The sequence below is a fragment of the Microcaecilia unicolor genome, chromosome 2 (genome assembly GCF_901765095.1).
Source record: "Microcaecilia unicolor chromosome 2, aMicUni1.1, whole genome shotgun sequence".
In the NCBI taxonomy this organism is placed as follows: domain Eukaryota; kingdom Metazoa; phylum Chordata; class Amphibia; order Gymnophiona; family Siphonopidae; genus Microcaecilia; species Microcaecilia unicolor.
Genome location: NC_044032.1, coordinates 252823869 through 252841881, shown reverse-complemented (window position 1 = coordinate 252841881; position 18013 = coordinate 252823869). Strand labels below are relative to the sequence as shown.

The following is an 18013-nucleotide window of genomic DNA, read 5'->3' as shown; positions in this document are numbered from 1 at the left end:
GTTCATCCCGGTACTGGCGTTGAAGCCAGTACGGGTCCTGTCGGACAATGCCACGGCTGTGGCCTATGTCAACCGCCAGGGAGGTACCAAGAGCGCCCCTCTAGCCAAGGAAGCCATGAATCTATGCCAGTGGGCAGAAGCGAACCTGGAACAGCTGTCAGCGGCCCACATTGCCGGAGTCATGAATGTCAAGGCGGACTTTCTCAGTCGCCATACCTTGGATCCCGGGAGAGTGGCAGTTATCGGCTCAGGCGTTCTTGGACATCACGAAGCGCTGGGGCCAGCCGAGCCTAGATCTGATGGCGTCATCGGCCAATTGCCAAGTGCCGCGCTTTTTCAGCAGAGGACGGGACCCTCGATCTCTGGGAGTAGATGCTCTTCTCCAACAGTGGCCGACACGAGCTTCTCTATGTGTTCCCGCCCTGGCCCATGTTGGGCAGGGTACTAGACCGGGTGGCAAAGCATCCGGGCCGGATAATCCTGGTGGGTCCGGACTGGCCCAGACGTCCCTGGTATGCGGACTTGATCAGGTTCTCAGTGGACGACCCTCTGCGGCTGCCAGTGGAGCAGGGCCTGTTGCATCAGGGTCCCGTGGTGATGGAGGATCCCTCCCCCTTTGGTCTTACGGCCTGGCTATTGAGCGGCAGCGTCTGAGGAAGAAGGGCTTCTCAGACAAGGTCATCGCCACTATGCTGAGAGCGAGGAAGCGCTCTACTTCTACTGCTTACGCCAGGGTTTGGCGTACCTTTGCAGCATGGTATGAAGCAGGCTCACTTTCTCCCTTCACTGCTCCAATTTCTTCAGTGTTGGCGTTCCTGCAAGAAGGTCTGGAGAAAGGCCTGTCGCTCAGTTCCCTTAAAGTCCAGGTAGCGGCTCTGGCTTGCTTCAGGGGCCGCCTGAAGGGTGCTTCCCTGGCTTCGCAGCCAGATGTGGTACGTTTTCTCAAGGGAGTTAATCACCTGCGCCCTCCTCTGCGCTCAGTGGTGCCTGCGTGGAATCTCAACCTGGTGCTAAGAGCCTTGCAGAAGCCGCCTTTTGAACCCTTGTCGAGGGCATCTCTGAAAGACCTGACGTTGAAAGCAGTCTTTTTTGTGGCTATCACTTCAGCCAGAAGAGTTTCCGAGCTCCAGGCACTCTCATGTCGAGAGCCTTTCTGCAGTTCACTGAGGCAGGAGTGACTATTCGCACAGTGCCTTCCTTCCTGCCCAAGATTGTTTCTCGCTTCCATGTGAATCAGCAGCTCTGTCTCCCTTCCTTTCGTAGGGAGGACTACCCAGAGGAATTCTCTGCTCTCAAATATCTGGATGTGAGACGAGTCATCATCAGATACTTGGAAGTGACCAATGATTTCCGGAAATCGGATCATCTGTTTGTCCTGTTTGCAGGTCCTCGTAAGGGTCTGCAGGCTGCTAAGCCTACAGTGGCAAGATGGGTCAAGGAAGCCATTGCAGCGGCTTATGTGGCCGTGGGGAAGGTGCCGCCTATCTAGCTGAAGGCTCACTCCACTAGAGCTCAGGCGGCCTCGATGGCAGAGGCCGGGTCCGTCTCCTTGGAAGAGATTTGCAGGGTGGCAACTTGGGCATCGGCCCATACCTTCTCCAGGCATTACCGCTTGTCTGTGGCTGCTCGGGCGGAGGCCCGGTTTGGAGCTTCAGTGTTGCGGTCAGGGATTTCTATGTCCCGCCCTGGGTGAGTACTGCTTCGGTACATCCCACCAGTCTATGGATTGATCAGCATGATGATATGGAAGGTAAAATTATGTATCATACCTGATAATTTTCTTTCCATTAATCATAGCTGATCAATCCATAGCCCCTCCCAGATATCTGTACTGTTTATATTCTGGTTGCATTTCAGGTCAAGTTTAGTCTTCAGTTCCTGTTCAGGAGGACTTCGTGTTCAAGTTTTTTCAATTGGATTCTTCAAGAGTTGAGACGAGTTTGTGTTACAGTGAGCTGCTGCATTCCTCTCCCCTCCGTTTTACGGGGCTGGATTGAGACATAAATTCTGCCGGCGCTCCCTCCCGCTTCGTGCGGCTGTAGGGCAGCTTTGTACCCCTCCCGCTTCGGCGGTGTTAGGGTCAGTCAGCTCCTCCCGCGGTTGCGGTTGCAGGATAAGCCAGATCCCCCCGCATCGGCGGGGTGGTGTCCCTCCCCTGCTCCGCGGGGATGAGCTGGACGGATTCCCCTCCCCCACTTGTGTGGGGATGAGCTGGGTTAATTCCCCTCCCCCGTTTCGGCGGTGGTGAGCTGGGCAGAGTGTCCCTTTGTGGGTGTAATTCTCTAAGTGCTGAGTCCTGCGGATGGAGCTTTGATATCGACATACTGAGGAGTTTCCGGCAGCACATGACCACATATAGGGAGGCAAAAGCTTTGCTCTCTATCTCCACCTGCTGGTAGATGGTCACAACCCACCAGTCTATGGATTGATCAGCTATGATTAATGGAAAGAAAATTATCAGGTATGATACATAATTTTTCCCTTTCCTGCCTGGTTTTGATTTCAGCCATGTTTTCAGCTTCGACCGAAAATTACCATATGTTTTTGTTTTGTTTTTTGGTGGAGCCGAAAATTTGTGCTTTGTCCCATTTAATGTTTAATAAATACTTAATATATACCACCTTTCCTAGGAAGGTCAAAGCAGTTTCCAAAATTACAATGAAAAATATGCAATAAGAAAAGAACTCTATTATATAACAGGAAAGACACATTCTTCAAGAATCCCAATCATACTACAAACAGAGAAAGTTTTTCATCTAGGTAAGCCAACTCTACACCATCTTGCAGAATACAATGGTAACTGCTCAATCCGAAGAGTCATTAAAGGCTACATTTAAAAAATGAGTTTTAAGAAGAGTTTTAAAACGTGGAAATGAAAGTTCAGCTCTTATGTCTAAAGGTAGATTATTCCAAAGCCAAGGTGCTAGAAAGTAAAAAAGCTGCTGTCCTGGTAGTTTCATGACGTGCAGCCTTGGGCGAAGGCAAAAACAAGCTTTTAGAGTCCAATGATTGAAGTATTCGATTAGGCGTATATGGAATAATTGCTGATAAGTAAGGGGGCTAGCTGTATGTAAAATCTTATGAGTAAGGATTAGGATTTTGAATTGTATCTGAAATTTTACTGGAAGCCAGTGAAGTTGTTTGTTTGTCTTCCTTCCCCTGAACAGGAGCTGCCCTGCCACCCCCCACTCCTATCTTACAATCCTTGGTGGTCTAGGGGTGTAGTTTGGGCAGGAGAGATTCTCTGTTATTCCTGCCCATTCTGGCTCTGCCCTCAAAATGGCTACCACAACATCACTAGACTGCCAAGGAATGTGAGCGAGCTAGTCCTGGGGGAGGAGAGGGGCTACCTTTTATTTATTTATTTTTTTTATGTTTTTTGTTTGGTTTTGTTTTTTGTACTGTGATTACAAGTAACGCAGTTATGATCTTGCACTATAGTTTAGAGTGTTCCAAATAATTGTTTTTGATACAAAATTTTAGCAGGGATTTAATTTGGGATAAGCTCCTTAGCAGTTACCTTCTGTGGAGTTACAATGTTAGTTGTCACGTTGAGTGTGGCAAAGCCAACCACTGTGAAAGCATTGTGGGTTTTAGTTTGGTTTCATTAGCTGCAGTCCATGTGTGTGGAGACTATTTTGCTTAATTATTTAGAGCCCTGTTTACTAAACTGTGTGCTAATTCTAGAGACGCCCATATTCCTATGGGTGTCTCTAGCGTTAGCGCACGCTAAAAATGCTAGTGCACCTTAATAAACAGGGTCCTTAAAGTATATTCTGGTTGGATACCGTGGGTTTAGCAGAAGGATTTATTTGTTCTTTCTCACACCTTTTTGAGTAGTAGCTCAAGGTGAGTTATATTAAGGTACAGTAGCTATTTCCCTGTCCCTGGAAGGTTCACAATTTAATTTTGTACCTGAGGCAATGGAGTTAAGTGACAACCAAGATCACAAGGAGCAGCAGTGGAATTTGACCCAGGCAGCCCTGGATATCAAGCCTGGTGCTGTAACCAAAAAGCTACTCTTCCACTCCACTGCAAGCTCCAACAATCCCCAGCGACCCTCAGTAGTTCACATTCATGCAACTAAGATTGAATTTTCAGCTTCGGTTTCAGATGAAAAGGAGGTGATGAGTTTGGCAGCAGTTTCTGTGACAGTTTTGGTAGACCGTAGGCTGATAAGTTTGTTACAGTTACTCTTGATTCTCCTTCCCCTAAAGGTGGATCCTTTAGGCGTGGAGGATGGGCATGAATTCCCCCCCCCCCCCCCCAATTCCAAACTCGAGGGGATTTGGGGGAGGTATGAGGTGGCTTTGTTACAGAAATACCAGGGAGCTACAGTCTGCATAGTGTCCATATAAGGCAGAGCTTGTCTGTCTCCATCTGCTGGTAGGGGGCAAAACCTGAGTGGTCTAGTGGGACTCGATGAAACAAAATTAGCAGATGAGACCAATTTTCCCCAATATCATATCCTGCCATCAGGCCAAAAATGTAACGTGATTAGATACAATACTGACTGTAACCAGGACCTGGGTGGGAATTTGCTTTTTGGTATTTCATTCTGTACTTGATGATTTGTGTTACTTGGGCAGCACACATGCAGACAGTCCAACCAATACAGAGAGAGGTGGAGAGACTCAGATTCTCTGTTATATGCATCCTAAAACTCTCCCTGGTGATTGTTGGCTCTTCTCATCTCTTCTGTAGTTTCCCGGAATCTCCAGATCGACTTGCTGCGGTGAGGGAGAAGCTGACTCATTATGGGCTACTGGAGCGCTGTGTCCTCATACAGGTAGTGCTTGGACCCCCTTTTCCTCATACCAGGAGCCCCTGCTGAAACATTGTGCCTTGATACAGATGATTCTCAGCATCTACCTGCTCCCTGTCTATTACTTAGGCTTTTCTTAGAGGCATATTTTCAAAGCACTTAGACTTACGAAGTTCCATAATGAACCCCATAGTCTCCTTTTCCATCTTTTGTCTCCTCTTTCTGAGGCCCCTCCCTCTTGATATTTCCTTCTAAGCTGGGAGGGTCCTATTATTTTCATAATATATCTGTAATATTATCAGTTAATGACCCTGTAACTTCCTTCCTTAGGCTCGTGCAGCATCTGATGAGGAAATTCTGCTGGTACACAGGTAAGTGACTTTGCCTTCCTACTCAAGTTGTGCTCCAGCTAAGCTCTGACACCTCAGCCTCAGGCAGTGGAGGTCTCCGCTTCTGCTCCTAATCCTATTGCCTGTTTTTAATTCTGCTAGGTGCTACTTGCATGATTTTTTTTTTCTTCTTGGAGTTACAGCAAATTAAAGCCTTAGTTAAAGGATGCACTACTTCAGAACTGTACGGTCACACAGACTCAGACTTTCTGCATGTGCATTGTCTACAGTTTGCTACATTTCTCTTCTAGTTTCCATTGTCTCTCTGTTGGTCTTTCCCTGTTTTGTTTTAGGTCCTTATTTTGGAAGCCCTATTCATAATTTTTACATTAGAGGCCGACCGAATTTTGGTTTCGACATTGAAACAAACCTGAAATTCGGGTTAGGGTTTTGGCCGAAAATGCCTGTGTCCCACCTGCAAGCCCTCCCTGGGCCTACCTTACTAACTGCCCTGGTGGTCTAGTAGCCTCTTCGGGTGCAGGAAAAGGATTCACTCATTCCTACCCAATGGCTGCTGAGCCTCGTGAGACTGCTGTGGGAGGTCATGGCAGCCATTTTCCGATTGGAACCAGCACGGTTATAGATCCTGCTCCTGCCTGTGTTGGTTCCGATAGCAAAATGGCTGCTGGGGCTTCCCTCAGCAGCCATTTGGAATGGAGCAGTGCACCAGGGGGAGGGGGTGTTGTCATTGGAAAGGGTTTTTTTTTTTTTTTTTTTTAATCCAGGGGGAGGGCGGGCAGTTTTTGCCAAAATTGAGCTACCAATTTCGGTCACAGATTCATTTTTGGCAGAAACCAAAGATCCTGGGTTCAGTCAGGCCTTAATTTACACATAGTCATTTACACATGTATCTCGGATATACTTAAAAAACCTGATTTTAGAAAGATGGGCTTTACACATTCAGATCTGCAATACGTTCATATGGTAAAAGTGTGTGGTTTTGAACGGGACCAGAGCAGGGCCAAAAAATACATGCATATTCCCCATTTTACAAGGAGAATGCACCTCTTGTCATCTCCAAGATCATCAGGGCTTACACTTGCTCCTGGGGACATGTAGGTTTGTAAAAGTGCTTTAAAGGAGGGATTAAGGAAGCTCACCCCTTTAACCCCCAGTGTTCCCCCCCCCCCCCCCCCCCCAATACACAGTGACAAATAATTGCAGGCTCTGTACCTAATTGGGACAATTTAGACGTGTAGGTTTCCAAAATGGCCAATCAAAAAGAGAGTAAAAAGAGCTTCAATATATTAATATAAAGCACTACAAACTATTTAAAAAAAAATAACTTGTCAGTAGTACTTTGACACCTTAATATAGTGCGATCAGAAAAAATTCTCTGCTTTTCTCTTTGTATAGTACACTGTATAAAAGCCCAGCAGTTACTTGAATGAAAAATCTAGGGGTAATGCTGGATACAAAACTAAATATGGAAGATTATAATATAGTTTCTTTTCTGAAAGGTGTCCTGCCTTTAAATCAAGCTTGTTCATGTTAAGTAGGGCGGCATCGGCATCACACACCTTAGTCCTTGTGGATCGTCGGAACCAGAGGGTGGATAAGGACTACCTTACCCAATGTCTTTTCCTGCCCTGAGTCATGCTTACTGCATTTTGGATGTTCTGTCCATGGATCTCATTCGGCCATCTTCTTTTCTTTTTCATCACTCATTTGAATGTTTCAAGCATCACTTTTTTTTTTGTGATCAGTTGGTCATCTTCCATCCTATAGATGCACCCAAACATGACCAGTTTTCTTTGATCGTGTCCACAGCCATTACTTTTCCAAATCCTCTCAGATCTCTTATGTTGCTCACCATGTTCCTCTAACTTCGTATTTTCCTGTAACACTTCATTTAAAACGTGTTTAACTTCACAGTGTCTGCCTCTTTATATTCCAAGACTCAAGTGTATAGCAATGTAGTCATCGTGCATACATTTAGTATTCACAGTTTGGTTATTATGTCAGTGTTCTTGCTATTCCACATTGTGGTCAGTCTCAGAAAAAGCACTACTCGCTATTTGATCCTCCTTTGAATTATCTTGCTACAGTCACCATCTTTAGCTTTTGCACTTCTCAGATATACAAATTGGTCTATGCATTTCAACTTTGCGCCTTCTATGAACACCTGCACCACTTCGTCATTATCCATCAGCATTACGTTCATGTTATGCCTGTTGATGTGAAATTGAAAGTCTTCGCCAGGCTCACATGTGACCGTCTCTGAGAAAAGGTGACTAAAGTCACCAGGAACAAAAAATAAGATTTTAATGAATTCTGTTAGAGCAGATAATTTAATACAACAGTCCAAACCCCATCCTTTTTGTGTGAAAAAAATGAGTTGCAGATGTTCAAACGTGTAACTTTTGCAGACTGCTTATGGACCCATGACATGAAAAATTGGCCATTATCAACATTTTGGATCTGCTACTGTAGTCGCCTTTTCCAAGAGACAGTCACATATTTCTGTCAGATATGTTTGCAAGTAGTTCTTCCCTTCTGTCATCATATCCATAGCGAAATAGGAGACAAAAACTCTGACAAAGAATGTCGGAATTAAACAGGGTTTATGGTCAAATGATTTTGTAAAAAGTATACTAGAGTACTGATCATTAAGTTCCACATTAGGGCAAAAAAACTATTTTATAGATGAGAAACTTATGAGTATGGCTAATTTTACACAGTAGATTTAATATTCAAATTGATGCCCACATCCTTTCAGTCTCCGCCACTTTGATATTATGCTCATATTTATATATTAAGATTGACAATGTTTTGGTGGCAAAATATAAATCTGCTTTCTTCCCAGTTGCAAGAATCCAGTTTACCTGATAAAAAGCCAATGTTGTGTGACTTAATGCTAATACAAAGGAACATTTGGTTTCAATCTCGGATCTCTGGTGCGCCAGCTATCAGACTTGGTTGACCTCAGTGCTTTTTTTGTAGGAAAAAAGGTACTGGTACTCATTATGGGTGGGGCCATCACATATGGCTCTGCCCCTATGATAGCTACACCCCTTATACCAACCATGGCGCATATAAACAAGCATCATCGTTGAAAATATTATACCAGTATAGGAGAAAAAAATAACTTGAATGTTTTCATTATAAATAATTTCTGTAAGATGTTACAGCTCCAGTATATCCACTACAAAATAAGACAGCAGATGTAAATTCTCAAATTGGACATATTCTAAACACTAAAATGAAAATAAAATTATTTTTTCTACCTTTGTTGTCTGGTGACTTTGTTTTTCTGATCATGTCGGTCCCAGTGTCTGATTCTGCTGCTCTGTATCTGTTCCCTTAACTCTGTTTCCAGGGATTCCTTTCCATTTATTTCTTTACTTTCCTCCTTTCTTCTTCATTTTTTCTCCACATCCATAGGTAAAAGCTGGGTCCTCCGCAGACTTGACTGGAGGAGATACATAGTGGATCCAGTTTTTGCCTATTTTCTCCATCCATTTGCAGTTTTTCTCCTCTTTTCCCTTTCACTCATCTCCGTCAGTATGCATCTGCTTCCTATTCTTCCCTCCCCTCCATCCATATGCATCTCCTGTCCTTCCTCGCGCTTCCCTCTCATCCATCCATGTCCAGCATTTCTCCTCTCTCCTCCCCTCCATCCATGTTCATCTCACTTCCTCTCTCTTCCTTCCCCTCCATCCATGTCCAGCATTTCAACTCTCTCCCCTAAATCCATATGCATCTCCTCCTCTGTCTTCTCTCCCCACCCCTCCATCCATGTTCATCTCACTTCCTCTCGCTTTCCTTCTCTCCATCCGTCCAGCATTTCAACTCTCTCCCCTCCATCCATGTGCATCTCCTTCCTCTGTCTTCCCTCTCCTCCATCCAAGTCCAGCATTTCTCCTCCCTCCCTTCCCCTCCATCCGTGTGCATCTCCTTCCTCTCTTTCCTTCTCTCCAACATTTCTCTTCCCTGCCCTCCACTCCATCCATGCCCAGCATTACTCCTGTCTCCCCTCCCCTCCATCCATGTGCATCTCCTTCCTGTCTCCCTTCTCCTCCATCCATGTCCAGCATTTCTCCTGCCCTCCCCTCCATCCATCCATGTCCAGCAACTCTCCTCTCTCCCCTGCCCTCCCATCCCATCCATGTCCAGCGATCCTCCTCTCTCTCCGGCCCTCCCCTCCATGTCCAGCGATTCTCCTTTGCCGCTATCCTTCCCTCCCTTCCATGTCCAGTGACTCGCCCCAGCTTCCACCTGCCCCTCGAGATAGTTCCTGCTCACCAACTTTCCATTCTGCCCCCTGCAAATCTAATATTTACCAAAGTCGCGGTAGTGAAACCAGCAAGCAGGCAGGCTCGCCTCCTCCTCGCTTCCCTCCCTGCCCTCTCTCAGCACAGCGTCCCGCCTTCCTTTGATGTAATTTCCTTTCCGCGAGGGCGGGACGCTGTGTTGAGAGAGGGCAGGGAAGCGATGAAGGCAGGACGCTATGCTGAGAGAGGGCAGGGAAAGCGAGGAGGAGGCGAGCCTGCCTGCTTGCTGGTTTCACTATCACCGGTTCGCGCTGCAGCTTAGTACTTCCCCTTTCCTAGCTATCTTGCGGATGTCTTCAGTTAAGTCCCTGTCCAGTTCCTCCGACTGTGAGGGAGGTCTGTATATCACTCTGATATAGATACATTTTCCTTTTCCTCTTTCCAGTTTAACCCACAGCGCTTCTTCCCTACCCCACATGTCCTGCAGTTCTGTCACTTGGATATCATTCTTAGCATATAATGCCACACCTCCACCATTTTTTCCTACTCTGTCCTTCCTGAATAGATTATAGCCAGGTATAGCAACATCCCAGTCATGGTTCTCCGTGACTGCCACTAAATCCAAGTCCGCTTCCATCATTGTAGCCTCAAGTTCTAGAGGTTTGTTTTCCATACTACGGCTTTGGTATACAAGGCTCTCCAGATTTTACTCTTTTTATTCCCTTCTGTAGAGGCATTAGATGTCCTACCTTCTTTGGGGTTAATTATGGCTTCGCGGCCTTTTATACCCATCCCCATCAGTTAGTTTAAAGCCTTCTTTAGTACTTTAGCCAGCCTGTTGCTGAAGACACTCCTTCCCTTCCTTGACAGATGGACACCATCACCGCTCAGTGCCTCTTGGAAAATCATCCCATGCTCTATGAAACCAAAGCACTCTCGTCTGCACTAACCACGCAGCCACGCATTTATCTCCAAGATGCGAGCTTCTCTCATTCGACCTTTACCTTCGACAGGGAGGATCGATGAGAACACCACCTGCGCACCTAGATGTGTCACCCTCTGACCCAAAGCCACGAAGTGTCGTACGATCAAAGCAATGTACAACAATTATAATCAAAGTAAGAAAGGAACGAATTTAACCAATGGGAAAAGAAACAGTCATAAGTAGAACAATCATATCTCTACTTTCCTCACTGCAAAGACTAGATTCTAGACATAAGACATAAGCATTGCCACACTGGGACAGACCAAAGGTTCATCTAGCCCAGCACCCTGTCTCTGACAGTGACCCATCCAGGTCACAATCACCTGACAAGATCCACGGAGCAAAGCATTTTGTACTGCTTGTCCCAGGTATAGTGGATTTTCTCTACGTCAATTTATAACATTCTATAGCCTTTTCCTTCAGGAAGCCGTCCAGACCTTTCTTAAACTCTGCTAAGCTAACTGTTTTAACAGCATTCTCCGGCAACGAATTCCAGAGTTGAATTACGCGCTGAGGAAAGAAAAATGTCCTCATATTTGTTTTAAACTTACTGCACTCCAGCTTCATCGCATGCCCCCTTGTCCTATTATTTTTGGAAAGCGTAAACAGACGCTCCACATCTGTCTGTCCCACTCCACTCATTATTTTATATACCTCTATCATATCACCCCACAGCTGCCTTTCCTCCAAGCTGAAGAGCCCCAGCCACTTTAGCCTTTCCTCATAGGAACGTCATCCCATCCACTTAATCATCTTCATCACCCTTCTCTGCACATTTTCTAATTCTACTATATCTTTTTTGAGGTGTGGCGACCAGAATTGAACACAATACTCTAGGTGCGATCGCACCATGGACCGATACAGTGGCATTATAATATCCTCATTTTTGTTTTCCATCCCTTTCCTAATACCTAACATTCTATTTGCTTTCTTAGCCGCAGCAGCACACTGAGCAGAAGATTTCAACGTATCATCAATGATGACTCCCAGGTCTCATTCTCGTTCCGTAACTCCTAATACTGGACCTTGCATGACGTAGCTATAGTTTGGGTTCGTCTTTCCCACATGCATCACTTTGCACTTCCTCACATTAAACGTCATCTGCCATTTAGACGCCCAGTCTCCTAGTCTCGCAAGATCTTCCTGCAACTTTTCACAATCTTCCCGCGATTTGACGACCTTGAACAACTTTGTGTCATCAGCAAATTTGATAACCTCGCTAGTTACCCCCACTAGGTCAATTTATGAAAATGTTAAAAAGCAACGGTCCCAGCACAGATCCCTGAGGGACCCCACTAACTACCCTTCTCCATTGCAACCATTTAACCCTACTCTGTTTCCTATCTTTCAACCAGTTTTTAATCCATAACAATACACTACCTCCGATCCCATGACACTCCAATTTCCTCTGGAGCCTTTCATGAGGGACTTTGTCAAACGCTTTCTGAAAATCCAGGCACACAATCCATAAGCTCACCTTTGTCGACATGTTTGTTTACCCCTTCAAAGAAATGCAGTAGATTGGTGAGGCAAGTCTTCCCTTCACTAAATCCATGCTGACTTTGTCTCATCAGTCCATGCTTTAGAATGTGCTCTGTTATTTTGTTCTTAATGGTAGTCTCTACAATTTTGCCCGGTACTGACGTCTCACTGGTCTATAATTCCCTGGATCTCCCCTGGAGCCTTTCTACTTGTACTTCTGCTTTTTATTATTTAGCCCCAGCCTTTTGGAATTCTTTACCAACTTATCTTTGTCTAGAAACCAAAGGCCTTAAAACCTACTATTTTACCTTAACTTTTCTCTGCCCAGATAATCCAGGCATGGTTGTTACTGCCTCAAGTGTACTTCTGCCATTCTGTGATTTTTATTATTTTTTTATATATTTTTTCTTACCTGTTCATTCTGAAGTGAAGGGGCAAGATTTGGGGTGTTCCTCCCCCCCCCCCCCCCCCCCCCAGTTGTCAATTTTGTTTCAATGCTAATCTGCAATAATTACCAACGTTGCAGTTCCTTCTTCTACAGGCGTAGCTGTGGTTGAGGCTAGGAAGAGCCCCAACATGGCGAGCAATGTTTCGCTTAGCCCATTGGGTCCTGAACCACCCTCCGTGTCCTGGGGTGGTCGAAGCTGGACAGCTTGGGCCAAGGGAGGAAGCCTGGAAAGCTCCTGGAGTGCCAGCAAGTCCAGCACAATTGAGCCCCGAGGTATTCAATCATATTCCAGTGTCTGGTTCAGCAACAGCATCAAATACAGATGGTGGTGCTGGAGTCTCTCAACACGATACTATGATGTTTTCTTCTTCTGGAATTTCTCTGGAGCCTCTACGTTTGTTGGATAGACCTCCAGTGGCAACTTTAGATGCAATTTAGTCAGCTGTAGAAAACCTTCATAAGTTATGCTTAACCCTCCATTGCCCCTGGTACAAAAATAAGTACCTGAATATATGTAAACCGCTTTGAATGTAGTTGCAAAAACCTCAGAAAGGTGGTATATCAAGTTCCCTTTCCCTATGCTGATCCTTTATAACTGTATCACGGAGAGAGTGGTGGATACTTGGAATGCCCTCTTGCAGGAGGTGGTGGAGATGAAAACAGTAATGGAATTCAAAAATGCGTGGGATAAACATAAAGGAATCCTGTTCAGAAGGAATGGCTCCTCAGAAGCTTAGCGGAGATTGGGTGGCAGCACCGGTGTTGGGAGGCGGGGCTAGTGGTTGGGAGGTGGGTTTAGTACTGGGCAGACTTCTACGTCTGTGCCCTGAAAATGGTAGATAAAAATCAAGGTCAGGTATACATATAAAGTAGCGCATATGAGTTTAGCTTGTTGGGCAGACTGGATGGACCGTACAGGTCTTTTTCTGCTGTCACCTACTATGTTACTATGGCTTCGAAAAATATTAAGATTTGCAGGGGGCATGCTCTCTCCGGTGTAGGCCTAGTCTTTTCACCAGTTGGTCAAGCAGCAGAAGGCGTGTCGAAAGTTCTTGGCTGCGGCACTTACGACACTTTCGATGTAGTATTCAGGATCTCTGCTCAAAGTATAGCAATATGGAGACTCTCATGGCTGTGTGTTTCTGACTTGTAACATTCCATTCAGCAGAGGTTGGTGATGCCCCTTGCTGGTGGGGCTAACCTTTTTGGAGAGAAAGTTAGAGGTTGCTGACCAAATCAAAAAAACACATTGATAACTTCTCTTCTCTCTCCCGCTGGGCACCTTCTGCATCAACCTCCTCAACTAGGAGGACTTTTGGCAAGCCAAGGAGGAGTTCCTATTACTATCCTATGCGCAGGTGCAACTCTTCGGCTCGCCAGCCTACTCAGGCTTAGCCCCAGCATGCTCATTCACGTTGACAGCTTGCGCTTAAGGCCCCTGCTGCTCCCCAGGCAAAGCAAGGGACGAGCTTTTGAATGGCTCCAGCAGAGCATAACCTCAGTAAAAGTATCTGTCCCAGATGACTTGTTGGTTGGGGGCAGGCTAAAATATTTTCACCAAAGGTGTCTCATGACCTCCGACAGGTGGGGTTCTTCAAATTGTCCATCTCGTATACGCCATCAGTTGGTTACTCAAACCTCCAAATTGCCCACCAAGAGCTCATTCATTCAGCTGTCGGCACAGGCAGATATTTGCAGAGGAACTCTCCACCCTTCTGAAGGCTCATGAGGTCGAACCCATTCCACCAGGGGAAGAAGTGCAGGGATTCTATTCCAGGTACTTCCTTGTGCAGAAGAAAATGGGGGGGATGCGTCTCATCCTAGATCTAAGGGCCCTGAACAAATTCCTAGTCCAAGAAAAGTTCAGGATGGTTTCCCTGGGCACCCTTCTCCCAGTGATTCAGAAAAATAATTGTCTATGCTCTCTGGACTTAAAGGATGCATATACTCACATCCTGCTACTTCCTCACTGGAAGTATCTTCAATTTCAGCTGGGAACACCTCACTTTCAGTACCAGGTGTTGCCTTTTAACCTTGCGTCAGCTCCCAGGGTCTTCACCGTGTCTTTCGATAGTTGTAGCTTCGCTGTGCAGACACTGGGAGTCTGTGTTCCCTTATCTCAACGATTGGCTGGTGAAGAGCACCTCGGAGGAGGATGCTCAGGCGTCCATGTGGATGACCATTCGGGTGCTCAAGCTACTAGGGTTTGTTTTAAACTACCCCAAGTCCCGTCTCCACCCTGTCCAGTAATTGGAGTTCATAGGAGCCCTGCTGGAAACACAGAGGGTTCGAGCCTACCTCTCGGAGGGTCACAGCTTGGCAGATGTTGAGATTGTTGGGCCCTATGGCTTCCACGGTATACGTTAAACCCATGACACGTCTTCATATGAGATCAGCTCAGTGGACCCTGTCTTCTCAGTGGTATCAAGCTAAGGGAAGTCTGGAAGATGTCATCCAAGTGTCCCCAGAGTTTGTATGCTCTCTTCGTGGTGGACCATTGAATCCAATTTGACTTGGACTTCCATTTCAAATTCCTCAGCTGCAAAAAGTACTGACGACGGATGCATCTCTCCTGGGTAGAAGAGCTTCACACTCTTCTTGGTCCTCCTAGGAAACGAATGTTCAGATCATGTCATCTGTGTCGGGAGGCTGTCCGGATGTGGCATTCGGTCGTCAACACGGCATGTTCCTTAGAACCACTTATCTGGCGGGTGAAAACAGTACCCTGGCCAACAGACTGAGCAGGATAATGCAACCTCGGAAGTGATCTATCAAAATGGGCATATCCCACAAGATCTTCTGAGCGTGGGGCACTCCCTCAGTGGATCTTTTTGCCATTCATATCAACCACAAGGTTCCTCGGTGCTGTCCCTTTTGCTTCTTGTGGTCATGTAGCTCCCCACCTCTCTGGTTCCGTCTCTCTCCAGTCCCACAGCTTTCACTATGACTCTACTTTGCCTGCTGCACCACAGAATACCACTAGGATCTCACAGTGGGGATTGCATGGCCCTGGCATGCTCATGCACACCCTAGTCATCCCCAACAAACACCAGTTTCAGGATCTAAGCTGCTTGTATATATAAATTTGTTTTTTTTATTTTGTTCTGCAGCCAGGAATACCTGGAGCTGATGAAATCCACCCAGACCATGGAACAGGAGGAACTGAAGGCACTGGCAGACAGCTATGACTCTGTCTTCCTTCACCCGGTGAGTCCTGTCCCTCGCTTTTAGCACAGTTTCACTTCAGGCTTGTGCTGTAACTTAACTGTCTTCCTCTGTATGCTGAAGCTACTAACACACGGCACGGTGGGAGGTAGAACTCTTTTTCTCTAACTCTTTACAACACATCTGAAATGTGCCAGTGTGGCAGTTGAGTCTTAACATCTATCTGTCCATCAGTCTGATTTCTTGGAGGTTCAATAGCTTTTGTTAAAGTAGATGATAGGGTATATTTCAGGACTAGGGTCTAAACCAATCAAAAATTACTAGTAGCTGATCAGTAAAAAGTTAAAAGGTCTTGACTTGTTTTCCTTCACCTGCAGAATTCCTTCAGCTGTGCCTGCCTGGCTGCTGGTTCGGTCCTGCAACTGGTGGATAAAGTACTAACTGGGGAGGTTCTCAATGGCTTGGCACTGGTGAGGTAAGGTCCCTATTGTTCATGGGATCCTGGGAGCAAGATTATTGTGGGGTTTTGGGCTGGAAACAGAGATTATGAGTTTGAAAATTAGACTATTTTATATTGTAGAAATGGTAACAGTGAAAGCGGGATTACGGATGCCTTTCTCCACCCCAGATTGGTGTTTTATGCTTCCTTCCTTTCTGGAGCAGTTCTCCTCCTCCCACAACACTGACATATTTACACTTTGGAAGTAAAAATGTATTTCTGTTTTTACATGGTGTTCTATTTTACAAATCCTGAATAGTCTAATCTCTATGGAGCCCTTGTACTAAGTCGTGTAGGTGCCTGTGTGTGCCCAGTGAGCGCCAATTAGGAACTACCATGTGACCCGAGTGGTTTCATTTTTTTACGCACTCCAACCGGGTGGAAGTCGGCATTGTATGCGCACTGACTATTATCTGAGACCATGGGTAGCAGTAAGATCTCAGGCCCAAAATGGACGTGCACCAATTTTCATTTTGCCATACGTCTATTTTCGGCCCCAAAAAAGTCCTTTTTTGCAGGTGCACTGAAAAATGAACCTGTATGCATCCAATACATGCGTCTACACCAGCACAGGCCACTTTTTGGTGTGCCTTCGTAAAAGGACTCCTGTATGAGGTGAACTTGGGTCTCGTCTGTTTGTCCCTTTTGTGTGCTGTTTGTGTATCATTGTTTGTGATTACAGTGCATTCTCGCTATCTGCGAGTTCAGTATTCACAGATTTGCTTATTCATGGAAAATAAAGTGCAACTCATTTTCGCTGTTCACAGCCATGCACAGTAGTACAAATGAAAGTGTGTTCCCATGAGGATGGAAGATACTTATAGAACTGTGCTTTGAGTATTGTTACACCAAAAACCTGTATATACTGTACATTTATTTTAAAAAGTGTATAAAATGCACAATATAATCGGCTGTTCTTTACAAGAAGGCTACATGAAATAATGAGTTTATGGTGTTCATAGTGCACTTTTGCTACCTATGTCACGCAGGAACGTAAACCCCTTTTTCCCATAGGATCAGTGGTTCCATATTTGCATTTTCTGTATTCACAGGGTTTTCTAGAAACCCCCACTGAATTGCAAGAATGGACTGTGTATCTGTATCCTTTGGGTTATTATTATGTATTACATTTGTGCCCCGCTATTTCCCACACCTGGCAGGCTCAATGCGGCTTACATTGTAACAATATAATTAATTACAAAGTCGTAATAAGAATATACAGTTTGTGATAAACGCAAAAGCTAATGGGTTTAACGGAAAGTAAATTAAACATAGGAGGAATTGGGTTCAGAAGGAAATGACATTAGGAGGTAGGCGTAGAAAGATGTAAAGGGATGGATATCAAGAAGGATAATGGGTTGTCTCCATGTATGTACTTATCAGTGTATTGATGGGGGAGGGGTGTAGGTTTCGGTGTTTACTTTCGTAACTTATCCCTGGTATTGAAATGGTATGTTTGTTTTTGGTTTTTTTTTTTGGTTTTCTTTAGGCCCCCAGGGCACCACGCACATCGGGATAAAATGAATGGCTACTGCATGTTTAATCATCTGGGTATTGCTGCTCGTTATGCTCAGCACAAGCACGCCACTGAACGGTGAGGCAGAAAGCAAAAACTTATTCCCGTGGGACCTTTAATCAAGGGGGGGGGGGGGGGGGGCGTGTGTGTTCTGAAGGCCAGGGCTGAGCGAGACTCCCAGCTACCACATTGACTTGATAGCTGAGAGTGAATATGTTCCCCCTGTGGCGACTCACTGACTTCTGTCTCTTTTCCCACAGGGTGTTAATTGTGGACTGGGATGTCCACCATGGGCAGGGCACACAGTTCATCTTTGAAGAGGATCCAAGGTGAGGACCCCCCACCCCCTCCCTATGGTTCCCATATAGTAGAGTTTCTAGTTACTGCAGTTCTTTTTTTTTTTTTTTTTTTTTTTTTTTGTGGATCTGGCACTTTTCCTCCTGCACAACTTGAACTAGGTCTGGAATTTGGTACCATGGGGATTTTCCCTAACTTATTGTTTTCTAAATTCCCCCCTCTGCCCCACTTCATCTGGTCATAGCACTGACAG

The 18013-nt window shown here is 45.6% G+C and overlaps 1 protein-coding gene across 11 annotated transcripts in view; it reads left to right on the top strand.

Moving 5' to 3' along the window:
• Positions 1 to 18013, top strand: part of HDAC6 (histone deacetylase 6) — a 129768-nt gene that overhangs the window by 15032 nt on the left and 96723 nt on the right. For 10 of the 11 annotated variants that reach the window (XM_030193921.1, XM_030193920.1, XM_030193916.1 and 7 more), the window contains 6 exons: positions 4705 to 4789; positions 5096 to 5136; positions 15394 to 15490; positions 15826 to 15923; positions 17437 to 17541; positions 17724 to 17792. In XM_030193921.1, the coding sequence (XP_030049781.1) occupies positions 4705 to 4789; positions 5096 to 5136; positions 15394 to 15490; positions 15826 to 15923; positions 17437 to 17541; positions 17724 to 17792 (495 nt within the window). Of the gene's footprint in view, positions 1 to 4704; positions 4790 to 5095; positions 5137 to 12417; positions 12557 to 15393; positions 15491 to 15825; positions 15924 to 17436; positions 17542 to 17723; positions 17793 to 18013 lie in introns of those variants that run through there. The other variant, XM_030193926.1, reaches the window with a different exon arrangement.